General features: G+C 38.1%; 1 protein-coding gene across 2 annotated transcripts in view; it reads left to right on the top strand.

The window, feature by feature from the left end:
• The first annotated feature begins 282 nt into the window (after window positions 1–282).
• The window catches only part of LOC117409059 (atrial natriuretic peptide receptor 2-like), a 63431-nt gene continuing 39759 nt past the window's right edge, over window positions 283–23954 (top strand). For both annotated transcript variants that reach the window (XM_034924578.2, XM_059021192.1), the window contains exons 1-7: window positions 283–1336; window positions 10651–10850; window positions 14266–14379; window positions 16902–17037; window positions 21953–22047; window positions 22587–22722; window positions 23338–23422. In XM_034924578.2, the coding sequence (XP_034780469.2) occupies window positions 625–1336; window positions 10651–10850; window positions 14266–14379; window positions 16902–17037; window positions 21953–22047; window positions 22587–22722; window positions 23338–23422 (1478 nt within the window). In that variant the 5' untranslated portion in view covers window positions 283–624. The remainder of the gene's footprint in view (window positions 1337–10650; window positions 10851–14265; window positions 14380–16901; window positions 17038–21952; window positions 22048–22586; window positions 22723–23337; window positions 23423–23954) is intronic.

Genomic DNA, 23954 nt, shown 5'->3' with positions numbered 1-23954 from the left:
CGAATACAAGGGTGGGGAAAGCCACTTGTTATGCACCCAGTCAAAGTGAATCCTGAACTGGGACACAGGCCAGATAGGGAAGAATCTCTGGGATAGGCCTACACTAGACGGCAGTGTTTCTGCAACTACAGTATAATCATTTTGTTTTGGGGTTGTCCAGCAGATGGCGCCGTTAGTCTGTTTTATTTGGACTATCGTACCTGCCTTTGTATGACGTTTTGAGGCGGGCAGAGCTGAGGGTTTTGCTGATGTTTTAAGTTGGAGTCCTCTGGATGGATGCTAACACACACACACACACACACGACAGGACTCGCTGAAGAGTAGCGAGAGAAGTATCTGAACTGGCAATGGGACACATGTCAGTTATGGCCTGCAAAAACTCCTGCAAAGACTTAAACGGAACCCCGAGGAATTTATAAAACCTGATGAAAAAAAAATACAAAATCTATGGATTATTCTGAATAATATATATTGTGTATTTAACTAAGACAAATAAAGTAATAACGTCTGCTTTTGGATTTTCAGTTGAACTTTATTTTTAAGTCGCCGTTTGTGTCACCAGGTGTTTTTTTTTTTCTTTTCTAATCTAAGCCTAATGTGAAGTCTTCTACCTACTCTGTCAAAATGGGTTTTGGATACGAACTGCAACTTGGATATGGCTTATTTTTAATGTCCATTTCTTCTCTTTTAACAACTGGTCAATCAGATCTAAAAAAGAACATCACAATGGCTGTGATGCTGCCCAACAATTACAGCAAATATCCCTGGGCTCTGCCAAGAGTCACTCCAGCCATCCACATGGCAAACGAAGCGATTCAGAAGGACGACAGACTGTTGAAGGGGTACAACATCACCGTGGTGACCGAAAGCACTGAGGACGAAGGTAGTGGATGCTCTCAGACACTAGCCCAAATAAACGCCGTGGATTTAAAGCTGTACACGAACCCTGACGTTTTTGTCGGACCTGGATGCGTGTACTCTGCTGCTTCAGTGGGCAGGTTTGCTACGCACTGGAAGCTCCCTCTGATCACAGCTTGGGCTCCCGCTTATGGGTTCGCCAAAAAGGATGAGTACAAGACTATTGTCAGGACGGGGCCGTCCACTACAAAACTTGGAGAGTTTGCCAATTATGTCCACTCTTATTTTAACTGGACTTCCCGGGCTGTTATAATCTATCATGATATCAAAACGGATGACCGCCCCTATTACTTTCTAATTGAGGGTATCTACAGCATCTTGGAGTTGGAAAACATTACTGTCGGTGCCCATCTTTACCCTGAGCCACAGAAGATTGATTACAAAGAAATTGTCCAGCACATTAAAAACAGTGGCAGAAGTGAGTCTGGGCATATTTGCATGCTTTCATTAAAACAAATCTATACGTATACATACATACATACACATTATATATACATACATACATACATACATACACACACACACACACACACACACACACACACACACATATATATATATCTCCCTTCATACATACTTACAAATGCCCATAAATATTACTATCCCATAATTTAGGTACCAATTTGTTGAAAGTTGGTATGCAGTTGTTGGGAACCTTACAGTTGTAGAGACTACGTGTATGTAAATATGTTACCCTGGATATGAGATACCTAGTAAATGGAATAACCAAATGGTGTGCGACACTCTTAAAATAACTGACTGGTATAGTGTTTAGTGGTACTCTATTGATTTTGACCACCTGCTGCCGTTCTGTAGCTTTGTTTCAGATCTCTCTATCCGGTATATATTGATGACAGCTTGATGCGAGAATGGAAGTCGGATTCTAACATGTCAAAACGAAATGTATGCTTTTTAAATGGTCTGGAATTTTCACTCAGACTTTATTTATTATATGGGAGTAACCTTTTGCTCCTCGTGATCGCCGACACATTAATGGCAGGGTTTATTATGCAGCTAATGTAGTCTTACCCCATTAGAGAAAAGGTTTTGCATTTTTGATCAATGACTTCTAAAGATCAATTTGTTGACTCCTACATACCACGTTTTATTTCCGTTATGTTAATTGTATTGTTTTTAGTTTTTTACTTTTTTGTTTTAATGGTTTTATGTAACATGTTCGGAAAATATCGATGACAAACGAAAAGGCTAGATAGTTTGGAAGACTGTAATTGTGAACAAACACAATGTATGGATTAAACGAAGGATTTAATCCAGTATCAGTTATTGAAATATTGAAAACTATCCATTATTTTTGGAAATATAAATCGACGAGCTATACAAAGTAAAATCAAACAGTAATAATATTAAACATTATAGATACACGACCAGTACAACTACACCCCATAATAGTAATAAAATAACAAAACCCAGGCGACAATTTACTAAGATCTGATTTGAAAATCTCTTTTAATCGTGGAGAACTGAATCAGTACAAAACACTGGGTTTTTATGTTTACTAATTCAATGAATCCAACGCGGGAAATTACCTTAAAGACCAGGGCTAACTTGGTGTAATGTATGTAATTGAACGAAATATAAAGGATATGGCCACAATGGCATATACAACACTTTGAATCTGACTTATTTCGCTATACTGTAATATACTGTATAACATAAAAAAATCAACGTTTTCTTTGAAACTTTGAATAAGATAATAGCATAGTTTGAGACTGTAATAAACATCATACATATAATTTAACTATTTACTGTGCTGCTAAAACTGCAATTCAAATACCACTCCGAGCTTCTCATTTGTTATATACACCCTTTTTATATAAACATATTTTTAAGTCCTCAGTCTGAACCTACTTTGATGAAAACACTTCAAATGGGGAAATAGAACAAAGCGTTTGGTATTTTTTTTCCAGCCACAGAGTAAATAGCCACTTCCTTAGTTTAATAGTTACAGATTTGCACTTATACTCACAGGATCATTTCACAAGCTGCTTCAATAGCTTCCGTGAATGAAAATTAGTACTTCCGTTTGAAAACGAGAACAATCTATTCCAGCAACAATTGCTTCTAAACGACAGGTGAAGGCTTATTGTGAGGAAATGAGGTGAGGGAAATGAGGTGGCGAAGCATATTCGTTTTGCTCTGCTCAGTCATAGATTAAACATTTAACATTTAAAAATGCTAATATTCAAATAAATGTGTGTGTGTATGTGTGTGTGTGTGTGTGTGTGTGTATATATATATATATATATATATATATATATATATATATATATATATATATGACACACACACACACATTTTAAATTTCACAAACATCAACTCACATGATCAACTGTCCTTTAACAAAACAAAATATAATTTTGTCAACTAATTGTAGGATAAATTGAATCTGACGTCCATTATTATAACTAATGTCCCAGCATTGATTCCTTGAATACCTTCATTACATTTAAATATACTGTACTTAATAATTAGTATTTTAGTAATAAAATAAAATGAAACCTAAACTACCCAAGACTGAAGATCTGCTATGTCATTCATAAGGTGTGTTATGTCGATAAACTATCTTATGATGTTGACATAATGATATGAAATATAAAAATCCATAGATAATGGACCATATTCACAAAGTATTTAGCTTGTTGTCGTTAAAAGTCTCAAATCAAATAACTTAAGGTTTTAATTGAAGTGTTCATACGTGCATCTTAGTCAGGAATTGGTAATTCTGTAATATTAAAAATTAATTTTCTGTTTTACTATTGGTGCAAATTTAGCACGGTGGTAAATGCTTTATAAATATGGTCCACTTTATCCTGTGATCTCAACATGCCTGTTTGAAATGTCAGGATATATTTATATGTTTTCGCTATTTGATGTGTTATTTTATTCTGTTGTGTTACACTGCGCAGCTAATGTGGTACTGTAGCTTTAATTAGAAGACCAGCGCACACTGTGACGTTGCTGCCCACTGCTTGTGTTTTCGAATGATCTTCTTCAGCTCGGATTCAGGTTAAGTGAATGTTCTGCAACGCGCTGGGGTCATTCGCAAGGCAACCCCACCCCAAACACGAAAATAATCGACGATTATCACAACATTATATATATATATATACATACATATTTCCATGAATTTAATTGGATGTGCACTTCACTTGGAAGATCTCAAATGTGCAGTTTTGAAAGAAACACATGTTATATAAAACATGTATTTTCATTTTAAAATGTGATATGTGCTACTACATTAGGTTAAAGAATGTTCTCAGTTTGCTTTCCTTATTTGAAGGAAATCTGTTTTACTTCAAAAGTTCCTGGCAGCAATACATGTCATTCAATAGGGGGATGCAGCTGGTTGGTTAATGACAGGGAAGACAGAGTTGAAGGGGTGGGGATTATTTCCATTTCCAAGTGCAGCACTACCTGGAAGCAAGGCTTGTAAATAGAGATCTCTTTTATCAAATGGAGTACTTGTGTGTTTGAGGTGTATATAGAGGAGTGGATATATGGAATTACTTTAGTTAGCTACAGACACTTTAATGAGCCATTGTACATTCAGTTCTAGAAAAAGTGTTTCCTGCTTGATTTTCTTTTAATGCATGTATTCCCAGTTGTTTACTCAGCAGAATTGTCACTGCAATGAGTGCACTTTTACATAAATATGACCAACAACTCAATTAGAATTAGCAGGCCATTGTTAAGGAATGTTAGATTAAACAGGCCCTTAGTTTGTCAGCTTTGACATGTCTAGCGTTTCAGAGGCAGTCAGGTCTTTCCGTGATAATAGTAAGAGACTTGCCAAAAGCACAACCAGACATTTTTCCAATTCCTTTATTCTGGCAGCTTTACCACATTCAGAGTGGGTTTGTTTTTTCAAAAGGACAAAGGAATGTATCAATCTGTCAGAAATGTTAACCAGTGTTGTGACACTTGAAATTTGAAAGCTGCAAACCATTTGAAATGTATAATTGCCACGAATCACTGGAATATTTGAGAGCACTGTGCAAGCTACCGTACCAAGATATGATTATTGGTGTGATGACATTAATAAGAAGGTGCATTCAAATATAATTTCTGTGGTTGCTTAGCATCCTCATCTGTTCGGGATGTTCCCAAAGATCAAGGTATTTTCACATGTGCTACAGCTTTTAGGCAGCTGGCAGGTTCATGCTTTCAGATTTGCTTGACTTTGTCTATGGAGGAATGCGAATAGCGCCAAAAATGTGAATAACATGTCCCATAAAAATAGTTTTTCATCAGCCTCTGCTTTTAATTAATTGTATTTGAACTGAAAACAACATATTTGAACTCTATGTTAACTGTATATTTCAGTGTTTTAATGATAAAAAAAACTGTAACAGTAATTATGGTGCTGACCATGTGCCCATAGTAATTACGTATTCTGGTTTGGTAAGAGAGGTTTGAGTTTAATGTATAATGAGTCTTGCAACACATTTGTATATACAGTAGAGCCTTTCATATCCGATCTTGTAAGATGCGATACCCTGTATTAACTGATGGACCACTGGCATGTGTCACGTGCTGCTACAAACTGAACAGTACTGATGGAAACTAATCAATGTACATTTTATTAGGGGTCTAAAACAGTACATTGAGCTCATAGTGGGCAGGTTGGGTTCAGCTGCAGATAAAACAGTACATTGGGGAATTCAGCTTCACTTTTGTACATGTTGTCACTTCACCTACAGTAACTGCCTGGTTTAACCATATTAAAGAAAAGAAAACAAGGGATTTATATGATTCAATCCAGATTGCTTCGCTGACCTCCGAAGCCAGTTTGTGTTTGTGTGAGCGCTTTCTTGCTTTGTTTCTCTCTCGGGTTAACACAAGCATTTCTTTTTTAATTGTCAGATTACTTTGTCATAGACTGAGAAAGCATCGTAAAACGGTTTTGTAAATGGCCAGATACTGTATTACAGTGCACAGTTTTGCAATAATATTCACTGATTTTCTTTGTATAGTACAGATGTGGCCAAAAGTTTTGCATCACCTAGAATTTTAGGATTGACATACTTAAAAAAACAATATGAATAATTTAGATATTTTATATAATATGTTATGAAATCAAAGATACCACAAAATGATTTCGCACAAATCTAAGGGAAGCCATAATAGTAATACAGTATGTTAGATTTTGAACTGTCACATTTTTCAATTTTTGGCAGTTTTTCATATATGGAAAACTACAAAGCGGTATGCAATTCAATATGTTGACATAACATTATTTAGCAGGTTTAATTTGACTTTATGAAGCAAAATTAGTTAATTCTATAGGGTGATGCAAAACTGTTGTTCATAGCTGTATACCGTTCATTATGTACTTTGGTGTTTTAGACACACTAATGTACCTACATTGTTCATTTATTATGCTCCAACATTAATAAAGCAACAAGTAAGTAGCTGAGTTCCAAAAAATATAGCCTTATCCATCCCCATGTGCTGCTACAACTGTTTAAATAATGTACCTGGAATTTCTCTTTTCATTGTTAACATGATGACAACTTTTTACACTTATAACTTTAAAGTCTGTTTCAAAGATCTTTTCAAAATGTCCGCTCTAGTGCACTGGGGTTTGAGATCTGTCCTCTAAATCACTGGCATTTCTGTTCCATACCACATCATGGATCGTTATTGCTGTGTTTCCTGTTTGACAATGTGGACATTAATCCTTACACTATCAGTGCACTGGAGGACTTTAAAGTTAAAATTGTAAAATCTTGTCAGGATGTTAACAGTGAAAAGAAAAATTCCAGGTACATTATTTAAACAGTTGTAGCAACACCTGGGGATGTGTAACGCTGTATTTTTCAGAACCCCGCTACTTACTCTTTAAGTACTATGTACCTCATGTATGAAAACTGAAAAGCTCTCATTTTATAAATGTGACGATGCAGTTGCAATCTAGGCATGGCATGCCATGAGCAGAATGCCCTTTTTCAGAGATAGAAATAATGCATTGCAGGTGTCAGTACCATGAAACATGAGGTCATAGAGCATGTGGAATTGTTTTTCATAACATGTTAATTCAGTTTCATCAGCAAAAACAGACACGTGGCTCCCAAGTTTAGCCTTAGTAAGATAAAAAAAAAAAGAAAATAGGTCACCATGACCTACATTTACAAAATGTGGAAAGTCATATTAACTCATTCAAAGGTCATTGTGTGTGATCTCATACTATTAAAATCATCTTGAGGTATGTCTATACCAAGTTACATCAACACTGTGTGTGCGGTTATGATATGCTGTATATACTGTATATGATGTATAGTTTAAAGTGCCTCCTCTGTATTCAGGGATATTCATTAATGGATCTGAGTCAGTGTCAAATGACGTTCAGTCCAGCTTTGATTGGCAGCATGCTGTCTAATGGAGCTCTTTGTTTTTTGGCAAGACCTTGATATGCTTCCCAAGTTGATCTATCTGACACTTAATCAATTACAGTCTGCACTGTCAGCAATTACCTACTGTAACTTTCCATATATATTATTTTTATATTACTGTCAGCCTGCTCTCATTTTGTAAGGCAACTAATGCTCACTTCTTATTGTAACAATTACATTTTTGTAATAATCCAGACCTGTATCCCAAACTATACTAAATAATATGCCTTCCCCACTGACCCCAACAAAAAATATATACTGTAGGCTTTCTGGGGCAAGATTGCTCGCCTTTAACGTCTTCACCTCTGGAGGCTTTTTGGGTTTAAAACCAACACAATTAGGAGGCTGTGTGGTCCAGTGGTTAAATGAAAAGGGCTTGTAACCAGGAGGTCCCCGGTTCAAATCCTGGCTCAGCCACTCTTATTGTGTGACCCTGAGCAGGTCACTTAATCTCCTTGTGCTCCACCTTTCTGGTGAGACATTGTTGTAAGTGACTCCGATGCATAGTTCACACACCCTAGTCTCTGTAAGTCGGTTTGGATAAAGGCGTCTGCTAAATAAACAAATACTTTATACAACTGAAATTAGTTTCAGGTCTCAGGTGGATGTTAATCCACCAGACACCATGCAAAACAGTGGAAATCTGTTATTTGTAAACCATTAGGAGCAGTCTCTTCATATGAAAGAGCCAGGACAGAATGGCAAGGGTGGTTACAGTGCAAGTGTCTTCAGGGGTTAATTTGTAAACAGAAAGCTACCAGATCTCATAATTAAGGAAGAAGGATAGCATTTTTGTTTCTAGGCATAACGTAGTGACCCTGATTTACAGCAGCTCTCATAAGTTCTCATCTGCTTGTTGGTTTCCTGTCTTATTGTCGGTGTCGGTAGCTGCATGCCGACCTTTGCCTAGCCGTGTTTTAACATATCATCACGTTTGAACAATACCAGTAGCGGGCCCACCAATCTGATGAACACGACCGACAAGCTCTATTTATTTTGGCATTTTGCTGTTTGGGTTGTGGGAAAAACAAGTCATCTTCTTACTCATTGATGTTGCATCCTAGAATATATGGTTACAGAACACTTTTGTCATTCAATTAATGGAACAGGAAACCTTTTTTATTGTACGTTTTATGGACACAGAGTTCTATTTTGCAACAAAAAAACACCTTTTTTTTCCAAAGGTTCATCATTTGAAAACCGTTTAATTCTCGCTTGTCAGACAAAAAGGTATGGGATCTGGAATCCAGTGTGACCCGACACAAATAAACCCCTGAGTGTAGTCAATCCCTATCATGAGTACTACAAATATATCGTGGCCATAAAACAGAGATAGAAATGCCTTAAAAGGAACACTTGTATTTCTTTTTTTCTTTTCTTTTTGGGCATAAATCACAACCATGTCTGACTAGAAACGTTTTTTCGCCAACAAAAGGTCAAAATATTTTTTTAGCGAGCCATTACAGTTTTAATAGGAGGTAATTTAGTCTTAAGGCCTGCCCACAAAAATAGAAAACGATTACCCAGTAATGCAGTGTTCTTGGACTGAACAATCATGGTACAGCAGTTAGAATATATCTGTCTGGTGATTTTTTTTTTAATTAGGTTCATTTTAGTTAAACCTTAAATTGTTGGAGGTTTCCATGTATTTACCTGTGCCAAGAAGGATCTCGTTTTCTGCAAAACGCTGTGTTTGTATTATATTAGTTAGATTGAAAACAGATCTATTTGAACAATAAAACCTGAACATTAGTCAAATTGTTGGCTTTACATTGGTAAAATGCCAATGAAGTTTTCATGTTTGAGTGCTTTTTTATAATTAAGAATGCATTTTATCTTAAGACTTGCACTCCATGTATTATATAAATTTTCCCCATCATTTTCCTTGCAGACTTTCATTTTGTAAAATGCACTGTGGAACAGTAAACTGCAAAAACCTATACAGTAGTGTGGCAAAGTGCCCCGCCCCTGTATGCATTTGTGTGTTCTGTGTATGTATGTTGCGTGCGTATGTTAATGTCGGTGTATAGATTGGTACACGGGATATAAACGGGTTTGTGTTTCACGTATATTTAAAAAGTGTAGATTTGTATTTAGGCACGGGATTGCACGTCACGCACGTGCATTTAAAATATAATATGCGAGCACGGGGTTGCACAGAATTAATTCACGTGCTGGGATTGAATCCCAGCACGTGAATTAATTCTGTGCAACCCCGTGCTCGCATATTATATTTTAAATGCACGTGCGTGACGTGCAATCCCGTGCCTAAATACAAATCTACACTTTTTAAATATACGTGAAACACAAACCCGTTTATATCCCGTGTACCAATCTATACACCGACATTAACATACGCACGCAACATACATACACAGAACACACAAATGCATACAGGGGCGGGGCACTTTGCCACAAGTAGATAAAGCATTTTTTTTAAAAAGTACTTGCATCATTACAATCATATCATAATCATGTGGATCCCTATATCATCAAATATTGCTTTCATATACTTTTATTTATTTACTGCAACATGCCCATAAAAGTTATCTATCCTGGTAAAGTGTAACTGTGGTGCATATTACAGAAAAATAAAAAAAATACTGGTATGCATTGAACTTGATGCATTATTACATTTATGGCATATTTAAGTTGTTGCATTGGCCTTAAATGCCCAGGAAAATACATTTTTGTCTTGTCTGGTATTAATTACGGCATTTTAACCCAGTTAAAAAAAAAAAACACAAACACAAGACTTTTTGTTAACCAGTACCATAAATAAAAAGGAATTGAAATGATTTGCCATGTTGGTTAATCAACACCATTTTGTTGTCTATAGCTTTCTGGTGTACGTGTGTGTGGTTAATTTACAATTTGGCAGAGCTGTTGAACCAAGATATGCACAAGCCATGCTTTTAAAACTCTTGCAATTCAGCACATATACAAGAGTTTATAGTTGGGATTATAATAACGTCACATCAGGAAAGAGTGAAATATGATACACAAATTAAATTGCTGTGTGTTCTCCCACATTACACGGGATAGCTTTGCATTACACTAATGTTGATTTGTGTCTTCACCAAACATAAATGAATGTAAATGTAAATGTACTTATCTAGATTCAGATATTAGCATCCCATATTCTGGTAAAAAATACATTATTAATGTGCTTTATACATTTTTAAGTAAGACAATTTAATGGTATAGAAGTTAGTTTTTTATGCAGATGGTAATGTTTAACATTCTCTCTCTCTCTCTCTCTCTCTCTCTCTCTCTCTCTCTCTCTCTCTCTCTCTCTCTCTCTCTCTCTCCCCCCAAGTTATTTATATCTGTGGGCCTTTGGATACCTTCCTGAAGATAATGTACCAGTTTCACACAGAAGGGCTGTCTACAGAAGACTATGCCATTTTCTATGTGGATGTCTTTGCAGAAAGTCTCAAAGCTGATGCATTCAGGGGGCCCAACAAGCCTTGGCAGAACACAGAGGACCAGTGGCACAACCCATTGGAGGTGTTTAAGGTACAGAACCTCTCATGAGTCGTTTTTAATATGTTGCTTAGATTTTGTACACATGCCTTCTATAATTGCATTTTTTAATAGAAAACTGAAAATATTGTTAAACAACCTATACAGAGCATGCATAAAATTATATAAAATAAATAAATAATGCTGTACAACCCCGACCTCTGACAAACCTTGCCAGAACAGTTAAGCCATACAGTACATGTGACTGCAGAAATTTGCCTGGGAAAACCTAGCTCTAACATTGAAATGAACATGTAAAACAGTTATTCTGCAGTGACAGCCGGAAGTGACACTTGCAATTCTGCCTCAGCTCATTCTAGAAGAGCCGTTAGTTCAAATAAACACAATGACCATCAAAAAGTCATTTTAAGTGTTTATAGTTACTGTCATAAAAACAACCATTTTCAAGAAAATGTATTATTGTTACCAAAAAAAAAAAACGTTTGTGTTCTGCCTGCTTTTATTCCTTGTTATTTTCTCTTGCAAGACTGCCAAATAAAATATAAAACAAAAACTTTAATTCTTGGTAAAATCTTCGACCATAATATAATATCAATATATGACATTTTTTTTTACATTTTGTAGATATACGGGTGTGGCGTGGTGGCCTCCTAGCCCAGATGGTAACAGCAGGGGCAGAGACTCAGACACAGAAAGCTGCATATTTAAATGCGCTAATGCACTATTTATTCAAACAAAATAAACACAAACAAAACGGTATAAATACAAACAAAAACACACAAATAAGAGTGTGTTTTTGGCACAAGAGCCAAAACAAAAGGTTGACAAAGACTCACGAACAAAGCAGACAGCACAGCGCCACACCTCTATCACCAACATCAATCCTAATCCTTTCTAATTACCACCCGTGAATACCTATTTTATACACCTGTGGCTGAAGCCTAATTAATCACTTAATCATTTATTCACTTGTTGGCTCCAGCCACATTCCCACGTGTTTTGACAGGGAGAAATTTAACCCCATCTTTGCCAACCCAATATTCCCCACACCAACACACACATACATGCACAGGCAGGGCTTTCACCCTGCCACCCTGCCACCCTGCCACACTGCCATACCAGGTTGTTTTCATTTCAATGTCACAGCTATTTGTGTTACTATTCCATTGTATCTTGTATCTTCTGTGTTCAAATATAAAACAGTGTGAAATTACTTTTTTTCAGCTTCACCAACAGTAGCATTTGCATACAGTATTTATCTTAGTCAACACTGATTGAATTGAAGTGCAGCAACCACCAGAGCCGTAAAGCTGATTTACTGTAGGCCAAGCAAAGCAAAATATATTATGTATTGATGTCAAAAACAATAGTACTTTAACTGACTAAAGGTCTTTCCTAGATAATCTATACAAAGATGTGCTGCAGCTTGGCTCTAGCAGTTAAATGTGGTGTTTGTCAGCTTGGACATAAAATAGAGACAGTAGGAAAACCCCTCTGTGCTTGTTTGAAGTCTCATTAAACGAATTACAGCTGCCACGCGGGGCAATTGATTCGTATAGACATCTGCTGGAATGCTATTCCACTTGCCTGTCAGAGCAGTGCATACAGGTGCCAGGGATGTTGGTACCTGCAGGTGCTGACAAGTTCAGTCCTCCAGTCCTCCACTGGCTTGAGAGCAAGGGTCATGGCAGGTTTATGAGTTCTTGTTCTTTGAACCACTCATAAATCATGTTGGTGTTTTGGTGAAACACAAACTGTCCATCCAATGAAGTATTGTGGGCTGTAATGTTCAGAAATGCATGGGCTTTAACACTAAATCGCATCCCAATCATTATTCAAAGGCGCCATGTTGCATTCTGCAACAAGACATTTCTTTTGGTATATGTCTGCAAATAATTACCCTGCATTATAGGTTATGTGGATTGTTTTGCTGGATATGAGTTGCTCATACTTTATTCAAGGAATTAGTCAGTGTTTCTAATGTCTCATATGTTACAATTTTGTGAAGATGTCATTTCCCAGACTTTTAAGAATCGCTTCCCACTGTATTCTGACCACAGTTGTGTCTTTGGAGATTTACACAGAAGGCATAGCCCTTGATGTCACAACCTCTGAGTCCCACGCCCTTTACCTCTTCCAGTGTTGTATGTAAGCAACTACCAGTCAGATTACCTTCCACGTGACTTATGACATGATGATGCTGTTTTACATTATTTCCAGATTGGACTTCACCAACACTTTTCAGGGGATGTTACTAATAAAGCAGCTAGACTGTAAATGGTGTGTAGAATATTGACGTGCTATTGAAAGTAGAAAGTATAGTGTGCCAGCTTATAACTACTGAACTTTAGAGATGGTGAGGATAAGTTTAGTAACAGAGTAACCGAACCCCCATCTAAAAAAGCGGAGAAAGTGCTACATATTTAATATGTAATAAACACTAATAAGGGATATTAACCTCTTTATTGGGACTTTATTATAATGCTTTTGCAAAATTTACAAGAAAATAGCCTCTGTAAAACATGTGTTCATTTCTAAGAAAGTATTACAGCTGTGACCTGTCGGCAGCATTCAGAGGGCCAGCTTTAGTGTTGATCAGGCACCGTCTGCAAATTACAAGCTGATGTAAAACATACTATAGCTAATTTTAATACATTCTGTTTCAATCAGAAGTACAAATGTAACCTTAAATGGAATGCTATTTTGATGCTCTTCTGCTGGTCCCTTACCCATAGCCAGAAATGATCATGGCATCAGAATGGAATGATTATTGACTTCAGAAATGGAACAGAAAAGGGCACTTTATGGTATATTTGGTACTGAAGTTTGGGTTTGTGCACACCCTCATAGTTGTCCGTTGCAGTTTAGGATTTCTCTGAAAGATGTTCATTGCATAAGTTTATTGCTGTTTCCATCATTTACCAAGCTTCTGGGAGTAAGCCCGGTTTATAATGATCTAAGCAGAAACAGTAATCGATAATTATATAAAACACACATAGTAGGGCATTAAACTGGTAAGAAATTAAATAGTCTGAAAATAATATACTCTTCAAGCCACAACTAATTTGTAATAATGGTTTCAAAATGATTTTCTATGTATTTCTGTAGGTTGTTATTTAATAAATGGGTGCTGAAAGTATCCTCTCGGTAAATGTTTACTGTACATTGTTATAATTGTACAGGAAACCCCTAAAGAACAATACACACTACATGAACCACGTACAGAAGTTACGCCGCAGGTACTGTTTACTAATATTTACATGTACTGTATTTAGCGCACAATTGTATGATTGTGAAGATAGACCCCATACATAACAGTTATTTTTGTCTTCATATACTCTTATATAATGTATACAATAATGTAACACAAGTGTTACTACAGTGTAGCTATGGTATAGTTAATGTATGTTTAAAAAGTCTGATTTCTTTTTTTTCTCTTTTCTTTCAGACAGTATTTGTGATAACATACAGGGAACCAAACAACCAGGAATACTTAGACTTTCAGAAGAAACTTCATGCCAGAGCAAAACAAGATTACAATGTGAGCCTGGAGTACTCTCTGGTAAGAAACAATGAAATAAAGAAATGATTTAAAAAAAAAAAAAAATCCTACTCCGGGAACCTTGTGCATCTAATTCTCGTAAAGCTTTGTGGCTGAAAACCCGACACCAGTTTACAGTAAATGCACCACAGCTTTGTATTTAAATAAAGCAGCATAAAAACTTTTTATTGAAGCTTTGAGATAGCACTGGGGATTATTCCTGTAATGTTTCCATGTGACTTAAAATGCTAGACATGCCAAATAGAACACCAGATATTGATTTTAGGACAATTTGTTGATATGATTTCATTTGATTTTCTCTTTTGGGATTCTGTCTTTGTTGTCTTCCTGAAATATTGCAAAAAGAGTGTCAGCTGTCCTTGAAAATGTAATTATCTTAGATTTTTAATTAAAGCTTGTAGTAATTGTTAATTGTGCAGCAGGATTTAGCAGCTTCGCTACAGGAGTGTAAACGTTGTCTTTTCCATCTGTTGTTCATCTGTTATTTCAGTGGGTAGGGGCTGGGATTTTGAATTTGAAAACACAGTGACACAGCTCTGTGATAAGAGCCTCTGACAGAACATGAGAGAGTTGAACCACATATAATAATGACGCCTTCCTCCTCATTTTACCTTAAAGCTGCTTTTAAAACACACATGTGTATTAAATTGAAGGTTCAAGGGTTGCAATATATGGCAAAAAGGATTTGAAATACTTACACTTGGGATAATAAAGGTATCTCTTTTTTAAATGTGCTGTTTCTTTAAGAGTGGACCACAGCTGTTTCAGCAGTATGATAACATCTCTGCTTGAGGAAATTAATCTAGAACAGCTGATTGTAATTATAAATATTAGCTCCATTATGCAGCTGAAGTACATCTAACAATAGAAGCACATCAGTATGCAAAATAACTTCACTGCTGAAGAACAGGACAACCTAGAAAATCTGCAAAAGATGCTCTAAAAACTAATATAGCATAACTCATCCAGTCCCTTTACAACAAGAGCTAAATTACTACCCTGTAACTACCCCACCACCTCCTACAAAAGGTAGATTGTGAAAGGATGGGCATGGGTACTGGAATACAATTCTAAATTCTAATAGCCCTAATACCCTATTTACACCACTAAATAAAAAACAGTTCAGCAGTTGTTGAAACCACGTGATTGCCATTCACTTTATTCACAATCGTTAGATGGTGTGAATAGTGTATATGTTAAGGGCAAAACCCGGTGGTCTGGCGAGTCTATTATTATTATTATTATTTATTTCTTAGCAGACGCCCTTATCCAGGGCGACTTACAATTGTTACAAGATATCACATTATACATTATTTCACATTATACAGATATCACATTATTTTACATACAATTACCCATTTAACAGTTGGGTTTTTACTGGAGCAATCTAGGTAAAGTACCTTGCTCAAGGGTACAACAGCAGTGTCCCCCACTGGGGATTGAACCCACAACCCTCCGGTCAAGAGTCCAGAGCCCTAACCACTACTCCACACTGCTGCCCTTCTGTCTAGTTTTGCCAGGGCCAATATAATTTCGCCAAGGGCTTCTGGACAAATGCTGAAGTTACCACTTTTTTTTTTGGCACTCGCTGAATCTAGATTAGCCCAGAACTTGAAAAAGACGACTGGGCGAAACACGTTTTTTCAACAGCTTTCACTGAAAATCAGGGTTAGCCTGGGCCATTCTAGTTTCGCCCAACGCTTCAAAATCAATGCTGGGCAAATCTGGTTCACCCATGCCATTAATATGGGCGAGTCTAGTTTCGTCCAAAGCTTCAACATCGATGCTGGGCCAATCTAATTTTGCATTTCTACACTGTCCCCTGCCAGCTTCCAAGTGCATGCCGGGGTATCTGCCTCGACTCCACTTCTGACAACAATGTAGCGACTGTGTGCTGGGTTTCCAGCGGCGGTGCAGAAAAGGCAGAACACCAGGGCTGGGTTTAATAGTGGTTAAAAATACTCTCTTTATTAGCTCTCTCTCAAAAAGTTAAAAGTCAAAAAGTCTCACTCCTCCATACGCGCAGGCAAACTCAAAGTTTTTGAAGTTCAGACTGCAAGTTTTTTTATTTCTTTTGTAGTATATTTTGTAATTAATTTTCTGTTAAGTCATTGAATTGCCGTTCAGCAGTTTTGTCATTCAGCCATTTTATCTTGTTGTTGGAGTGGAGGTGGAGGGCCTTCCTTTAAAAAAGTGGCGGGACTGACAGTGATGTGAACCAGTCACATGACAGATGGAGACTATTGCCTGGTGGCAATAGTTTAATCTACTTTTCCTCCTATGTAGAGGTTTTAACCAATCACAGGCCAGAATTTCCAACCACTGACTCCAACCTAGAGATTAAGGTTATTAACTCATAGCAAACCAAACAATACTGTCCCATTCCTATACCTATAATAAACTACCTCCACCCCATCTACAGTGCGTACTATTCCTTTCATGTAAGAAAGTAGTTCATTATTACAAGCTAAAGGGAGTCAAGGGTTTTATATGAGCATTTTACTTCTTGTGTTTCATTACAGGTGGATTTTATAGCAGGCTGTTTCTATGATGGAGTCATGCTGTATGCTAAGGCTCTTAACGAGACTTTAGCAGAAGGGGGTTCCCAGAAGGACGGCATACAGATTACACAGAGAATGCGAAACCAGAAGTTCTGGGGTAAGTTCTAATTTTACAGTGGTTTTAACCTGATATTCATCCATATACATATTATTATTATTTATTTCTTAGCAGACGCCCTTATCCAGGGCGACTTACAATTGTTACAAGATATTTTTACATACAATTACCCATTTATACAGTTTTTTTTTTTTTACTGGAGCAATCTAGGTAAAGTACCTTGCTCAAGGGTACAACAGCAGTGTCCCCCACTGGGGATTGAACCCACAACCCTCCGGTCAAGAGTCCAGAGCCCTAACCACTACTCCACACTGCTGCCCTAATACTGTACGTGTTACATGTATGTTGATATGTAATATACACAGCTGTTCTAATTGATTAAACTGAATTTACTGTACTGTAAAGCCTGTATGATAGCAAAAAACTGTAGGTTTTCTTCAGTACTTTTCTTGAATCTGTAAATAAGAACATAAAAGCATAAGAAAGTTTACAAACGAGAGGAAGCCATTCAGCCCATCTTGCTCGTTTGGTTGTTATTATTATTATTATTATTATTATTATTTACTTCTTAGCAGACGCCCTTATCCAGGGCGACTTACAATTGTTACAAGATATCACATTATTTTTACATACAATTACCCATTTATACAGTTGGGTTTTTTACTGGAGCAATCTAGGTAAAGTACCTTGCTCAAGGGTACAGCAGCAGTGTCCCCCACCTGGGATTGAACCCACAACCCTCTGGTCAAGAGTCCAGAGCCCTAACCACTACTCCACACCGCTGCCCATTGTTAGTAGCTTATTGATCCCAGAATCTCATCAAGCAGCTTCTTGAAGGATCCCAGGGTGTCAGCTTCAACAACATTACTGGGGAGTTGATTCCAGACCCTTACAATTCTCTGTGTAAAAAAGTGCCTTCTATTTGCTTTGCAGCCAAAACTACAACGGTTGGACAATACTCTTGTTTGACATCATCTGCTCTTGCCAAAAATGAAATTAGTAAACCAGCAAGTCCTTGGCAGACATGAGTAGGGGTCACCACCCCTTAACAAAAAGTAACTCCCAGCAATATTTCTCACAGAAATGTGTTTCTAATATGCTAGAACTCAGCACCTATAACATAAAGTATGATTGCAGTGGTTTGTGTGCTGGGCCACTACATCAGCTTTCTGAGTATGTGTTTCCTGCAGCTGTATCTCCCGGGGTTTTTTACAGCCTGTAATGAGTTACAGTACATGTTAAAAGACGCTGATCTCGTAGTCAATAAAAGATAATGGAATTGGATTTTGGAAATGTACAGTTTATGATACAAAAGTGTTTGCTGTGCAATATTTTCTAATGGGAGGTTTAAATACAAATGGAAAAATGTAGTCCAGGTTGAAAATTCATAAATATTTTAAACAGTGTGTTGAAGATAGAACCGCATTAGTGTGTGGGTGGGAGCCAATTTCCTCCCTGCTATTTCTCAATTTTAGCTAAACCCATGGTATTTGTTAGCATATGAATCAGTCTGTTTTGGAAAAAAGTAGAGCAAGCTGTGAAAAAACCAAGGGCTTCATCATCTCCAGGGCCTAATGGAGTTCCGTACAGAGTGCTTCAGGAGTACTACGAATCCTGTGGAAATTGATGAAAGTGGTATGAGAAAAACAGGTTGTACCAAGAGCATGGCGCTGAGCAGGTGGAGTCTTTATACCTAAAGAAAAAGATTCTACAAGCATCAGTCAGTTTTGCCCTATGTCCCTATTAAACATTATTGCTCAGAGATTGTCAACTTACCTATTAAAGAACTGCTTCATTGACACTTCAGTACAAAAAGCGGGCATTCCAGTTTTCCCAGGATGCTTAGAACACATCAATGCGATCTGGCAACAAATTCAATCAGCTAAACAGGAGAGGAAGGAGCTCCATGTGACATTCCTGGATTTGGCTAATGCATATGGTTCAGTGCCACATGAACTTCTTTGGGCAGCATTTGATTTTTTCAGCGTACCGATGACAATAACAAATTTAGTGAAAGCATACTTTGGAGATTTGCAATTTAGTTTTTCAACTTCAGAATTCAGCACTACATGGCAATGGCTAGAAGTTGGAATAATGGCAGGATGCACCATTTCTCCACTGGCTTTTACCATGGCAATGGAAGTAATCATTAGGGCATCAAAATGGGTAGTGGGAGGAGAGCGCTTGGCTTCTGGAATGCAACTACCACCAATTCGAGCATACATGGATGACATGACAACCATGACTACAACAGTAGCCTGCACTAATTGGTTATTGTGCAAATTAACCAATAACATTGAATGGGCACAAATGCAATTCAAGCCCACTAAAGCAAGGAGCATTTCTATAATTAAATGTAAAGTAGCAGATAAAATGTTCTACATTAATGGTGAGGCAATACCAACAGTGTCTGAGAAGCCAGTGAAAAGTCTTGGGAGATGGTACGACGGGGATCTCAAGGACACAGTTTGCGTGGGAGAAGTTAGACAACAAGCAGTGGAAGGGTTGAAGAGCATAGACAGCAGCGCTTTACCAGGCAAACTAAAACACTGGTGCTTTCAGTTTGGTCCACTGCCAAGGCTGCTGTGGCCACTGACTGTGTACAAGGTTTCTTTGACAACAGTAGAGAAGCAGGAAGCTTTAATCAGTTTATACATCAGGAAATGGTTGGGAGTTCCATGGTGCCTCAGCAGAGTGGGACATTATGGTAAAGGAATACTGCAGCTACCAGTCTCCGCTCTAACCGAGGAGTTTAAGTGCGCCAAGGTCTGACTGGAAATGACATTAGTAGAGTCACGAGACAAATGTGTAAGGGAGGCAGCACCTGTGTTGAAAACTGGAAGTGGGCAGCAAAGAAAGCCGTGGAAGATGCAAAGTCTTCCCTTCGAATCGGTGATATCATGGGGCAAGTTCAGCATAGAAGAGGGGGTCTTGGTCTCAGTTCAGCTCCTCCTACATGGCACAAGGCAGCCTGGTGGTCTGGATCGGCACGCCTTGTTCACCTGGTAGAGTTAACATGTGCCATGGGAGGAAGCTGTAGATGAGGCGTATGAGAGGAAGAAACTGCGGTATACTCAACTAGCCGCTGAAGCGGAACAGCGAGGATGGAGAGTCCGGGTTTACCCAGTGGAGGTGGGTTGTCGAGGATTTGCAGCACACTCTACAACCCGGTTTCTCAGAGACGTCGGATTCAGTGGCCAAGAGTTGCGTCGCACAGAGAAGAACTTATCTGAAGCAGCACAGATGAGCAGCAACTGGCTGTGGTTGAGACGGAAAGATTCTGGTTGGGGATCTCAAGCACAATAGAAAGAAAGAAACGCTGATGTACGGGTAAGTAAGCTGGGCTGAGTTGAGTGGGGGACGGAGGGGGGTGATGCTGGGACGGGAGAATCACCGTTGAGCCCTCTTGAGGTGTCGTGGGCTAGTCGATGAAACACTGAGGATGGAAGGTGCCCACTTGAAGACCCCAGAGATGTACCCTACTTAGCTCAATGCAGACGGTTGTCATGCTGATGCGCTGGGGAGACCGCACTGTGGTTGATCCCCGGAGCCAGCATCACAGCCGTTGTGTGTACTGATGCGCTAGGGAGACAAAATAAGCTGATCCCTGGAGCCAGCATTACACTTCAGCCATCAACACCAGGTAGAAGGATGTCTATATCATCATATGGAAGGAAACTCAAATGGATGGAGACGCACATGGATCACATTAGTTTACTGTAAATCTGCGTCTTAGTTGGTGCATATCTTGGCGAGAGCCGAGTTCAAATCAGCATGAAGTTTTAACATCTACTCTCATGTAATGGAAATCGTACACTAGACAGTTTGTATAGGGCAGGGGTAGGCCACTCTGGTCTTGGTTCTAATCTGGGTTTCATAGTGGTCATGGGGTTACTTCAGTTTAATAATAAAGGACATGGTTGGAAATGCTAGCCCAGATACACTGTGGTGCTCTTGTGTGGCTTTCAGACCATTCCAAACCATTACCCAGTTCCATCCAGATCCTAAAGTATTCAATTGAACACCAAGGCCCATTAAACATAGACCTGGTTAGAACAAGGCTGTGGATTGCTTAGTTCAATAATTATGGACATGGCTAGAACAAGATCTGGGCTGGAGGGATTAAAAGAACCACAAGTGAGGACGCTGCTTACTAGCTGCACAGTAGACCATGCTCCTCCCTGCTAGTCTGAAGTCTCTGGTGTGGGCTGTGTAGGGCTGTGTGGGTGTGCAGGTATGTGATATTGATATTGAAGCCAAATCACTCAGTGAGCATTATGTTTTCTTTTCAGCCCTCAGTGATATAAGCAGAGACATCTATTTTTAATCTTCAGTCCCCGCAGAAGTGTAGGTGAGCACTGGTTTATTGAAGTGAGCATAGCAGCCTGACATCAATTTCAAACACTCTGTGTGTTTACACTTCTGCTGTGATCAACAACATAGAAATATATGGGGAACGTGCCAGGCCAAAGATCCCAGTGAAAGAAATTCTTTGAAAGAACCTTTGTGGTGATTCTTGGGCTGAGTTAAATGCAGCTTTGATTTGAAAATGGACCACTTAATGTTTTTAAGTTAAAAAAGGGTATGTTGGTTAAGGAAGCATATTGTAAAAAATAAAACACAGATTGTTGTTGATATATGAGTTCTATACAATTATGGGGGAAACATAAAATGTAAGTGTTGTTTATGAGCCCCATTCCTACAGGATTGTGATTTACAGATACAGAGTATGCCTGGTGGCACTGATCTTAGACTAACTAATCGTACCATAGTTAAGGTGCTGTACTGTAGTCCAAGACGAAGTGCTAATTGTAAGTGTAATCTATCTATCTGTCTGACTACAGAATAATTTGAAAAATAAGTTCAATTTGTTGTCTGTCATTCTTAATGAAAAACATACCTCACAAATAGACACACATTTAAATGTGATTCTTTTTGTCTAATTTTCTTACAGGTGTCACAGGTCTAGTGACCACAGACAACAACAATGACAGAGAGACTGATTTCAATCTGTGGGCAATGGCAGATCACAAGACCGGAGAGTACAGGGTGAGTTTTATTTAAGGGTTATTGCCAACATTATACTGTATGTCATATGCATTTTGCCTCACATGATAACATATTAAAGTATTTGTTTTAATAAATGTATACAAGGGTTACTTGCTATTAAATATATCTTTCAAAAAAGTATACATTCATATAAATGTCATACTTTCTCATAAAGTAAGCATATATTCTGTTTACATATGAGGAATAATGCTTTGGGTTACATGTTTTGTATAACATGCACCTCATGTATAATAGCCACACCATGTATAATCTGCACAGCTTGTGTATAACCCTATAGAATGTGCAGTTCATATATAATGTTCACTCAACTTGTGAAGAGAAAATAAATAAATAAATAAAACCATTGTGTGTTATATTTGGAATATTATGGTAGAATGCTCCCCTCACACTTTGTGCCTGTGCACATTGAATGGAATAGTACCGGTACCAGTGTTCTCTGGATTTGAATTGTATGGAATCGATTCTTTCATTTCATTAAAGAGAGTGTTCTACAGCAGTTCCTTTTTATTTCAATGCAGATAGTTGCTCATTTTAATGGAACAAATAAACAAATTATCTGGGCATTGAACGAAAGAATCCAGTGGCCAAAAGGGTACCCTCCACTGGATAACCCTCCTTGCGTATTTGACACAGATGACCCCTCCTGCAAAGAAGGTTTGTATGGCACTTTGTTTTTCTTTTCATTGCAAATGTAGTGTAGCAATGTGAGCATCAGAACAAATCCTACACAGTAAGCATGTGAGTAATATCTTTTTAACCTGACTGTGCAACCACCAAAGAATGAAAGGACGGTAAGAAAGCTGATTATTTAAGGTACTAAATAAGAAAACAAGAATAAAACAGTAAAATACAGACATTTCCTGGTAGGGAGGGCTTAGTTCTGCAGGGGAATCCACGGTTCACTGCGCATCAGCGACCCCGGTGGCCGATAGGGCACCTGTGGTTCTGCAGTGGAGCCGCCAGATCTGTGTTGTCCTCCGGCACTATAGGTCTGGTGGCCTCGGTGTGGACCCGCAGTGTGAAAAATGACGGATTGGCAGGAGCACGTTTCGGAGGACGCGTGTTCCAGCTGCAGTTTCCAGAGTCAGTGGTGGGGGGGGGGGGGGGGGGGGGGTTGCGAGCAGTGAGCCAAGGATACAGATAATAATTGGGTATACACAATTGGGGAGAAAAAAACAGGGTCTAAAATTGGTGACGACTAAATGAAAAAAAAAAGAAAAGTTTGTGTGTCAGCCGACAATACTTAAAAATTATTTTCTTTTCCTCTAGATAATATTTCAGTGTTTCAAATTGTGGCTTTGGGAGCCGGCCTTGCCCTAACAATTTTTGGAATATCCAGCTTTTTGATATACAGGTATGTTCTTAATTATATGAGAGAGAGAGAGAGAGAGAGAGAGAGAGAGAGAGAGAGAGAGAGAGAGAGAGGTTGCATGTGTATATTAAAACAACTACATATGTATCGTGCAGACTGTAAGTCATGGGAATTAACACCATGGTCTTATAATGTATGTTCGTAGCAATGTGACACTGCTGGGTATATTATTGCTGAGGGTGTTGTTGCTTGGGTGTTTTTATATTTGAATATATTTTATTAAATGCTCTATAATTAGGTGATGTATATATGGGAAAACCTATTTTACCTAAAATTATAAGCTTTATCATTTATGAGTATCAGGCTACTGGTAATGGAGTTCTGTTTTTTAGGTCACAACAAAGTACATTTTTAGCAGGTATTGCCCTTCTGTATTAATACAACTTGTATTCATCTTTTTATTGTTATAGTTAAACACTTGGGCAAGAAATGAAAGGAATAAACAGGTAATAGAAGGGAAAAAATAAATAATTTCAGGGTATTCAACTGACACATGGTTCAGAATGAAATGGGC

Source organism: Acipenser ruthenus, chromosome 1, assembly GCF_902713425.1.
Source record: "Acipenser ruthenus chromosome 1, fAciRut3.2 maternal haplotype, whole genome shotgun sequence".
NCBI classification, from domain to species: domain Eukaryota; kingdom Metazoa; phylum Chordata; class Actinopteri; order Acipenseriformes; family Acipenseridae; genus Acipenser; species Acipenser ruthenus.
The sequence above is the reverse complement of the archived record's forward strand: the minus strand, read 5'-3'. Positions and strand labels throughout refer to the sequence as shown.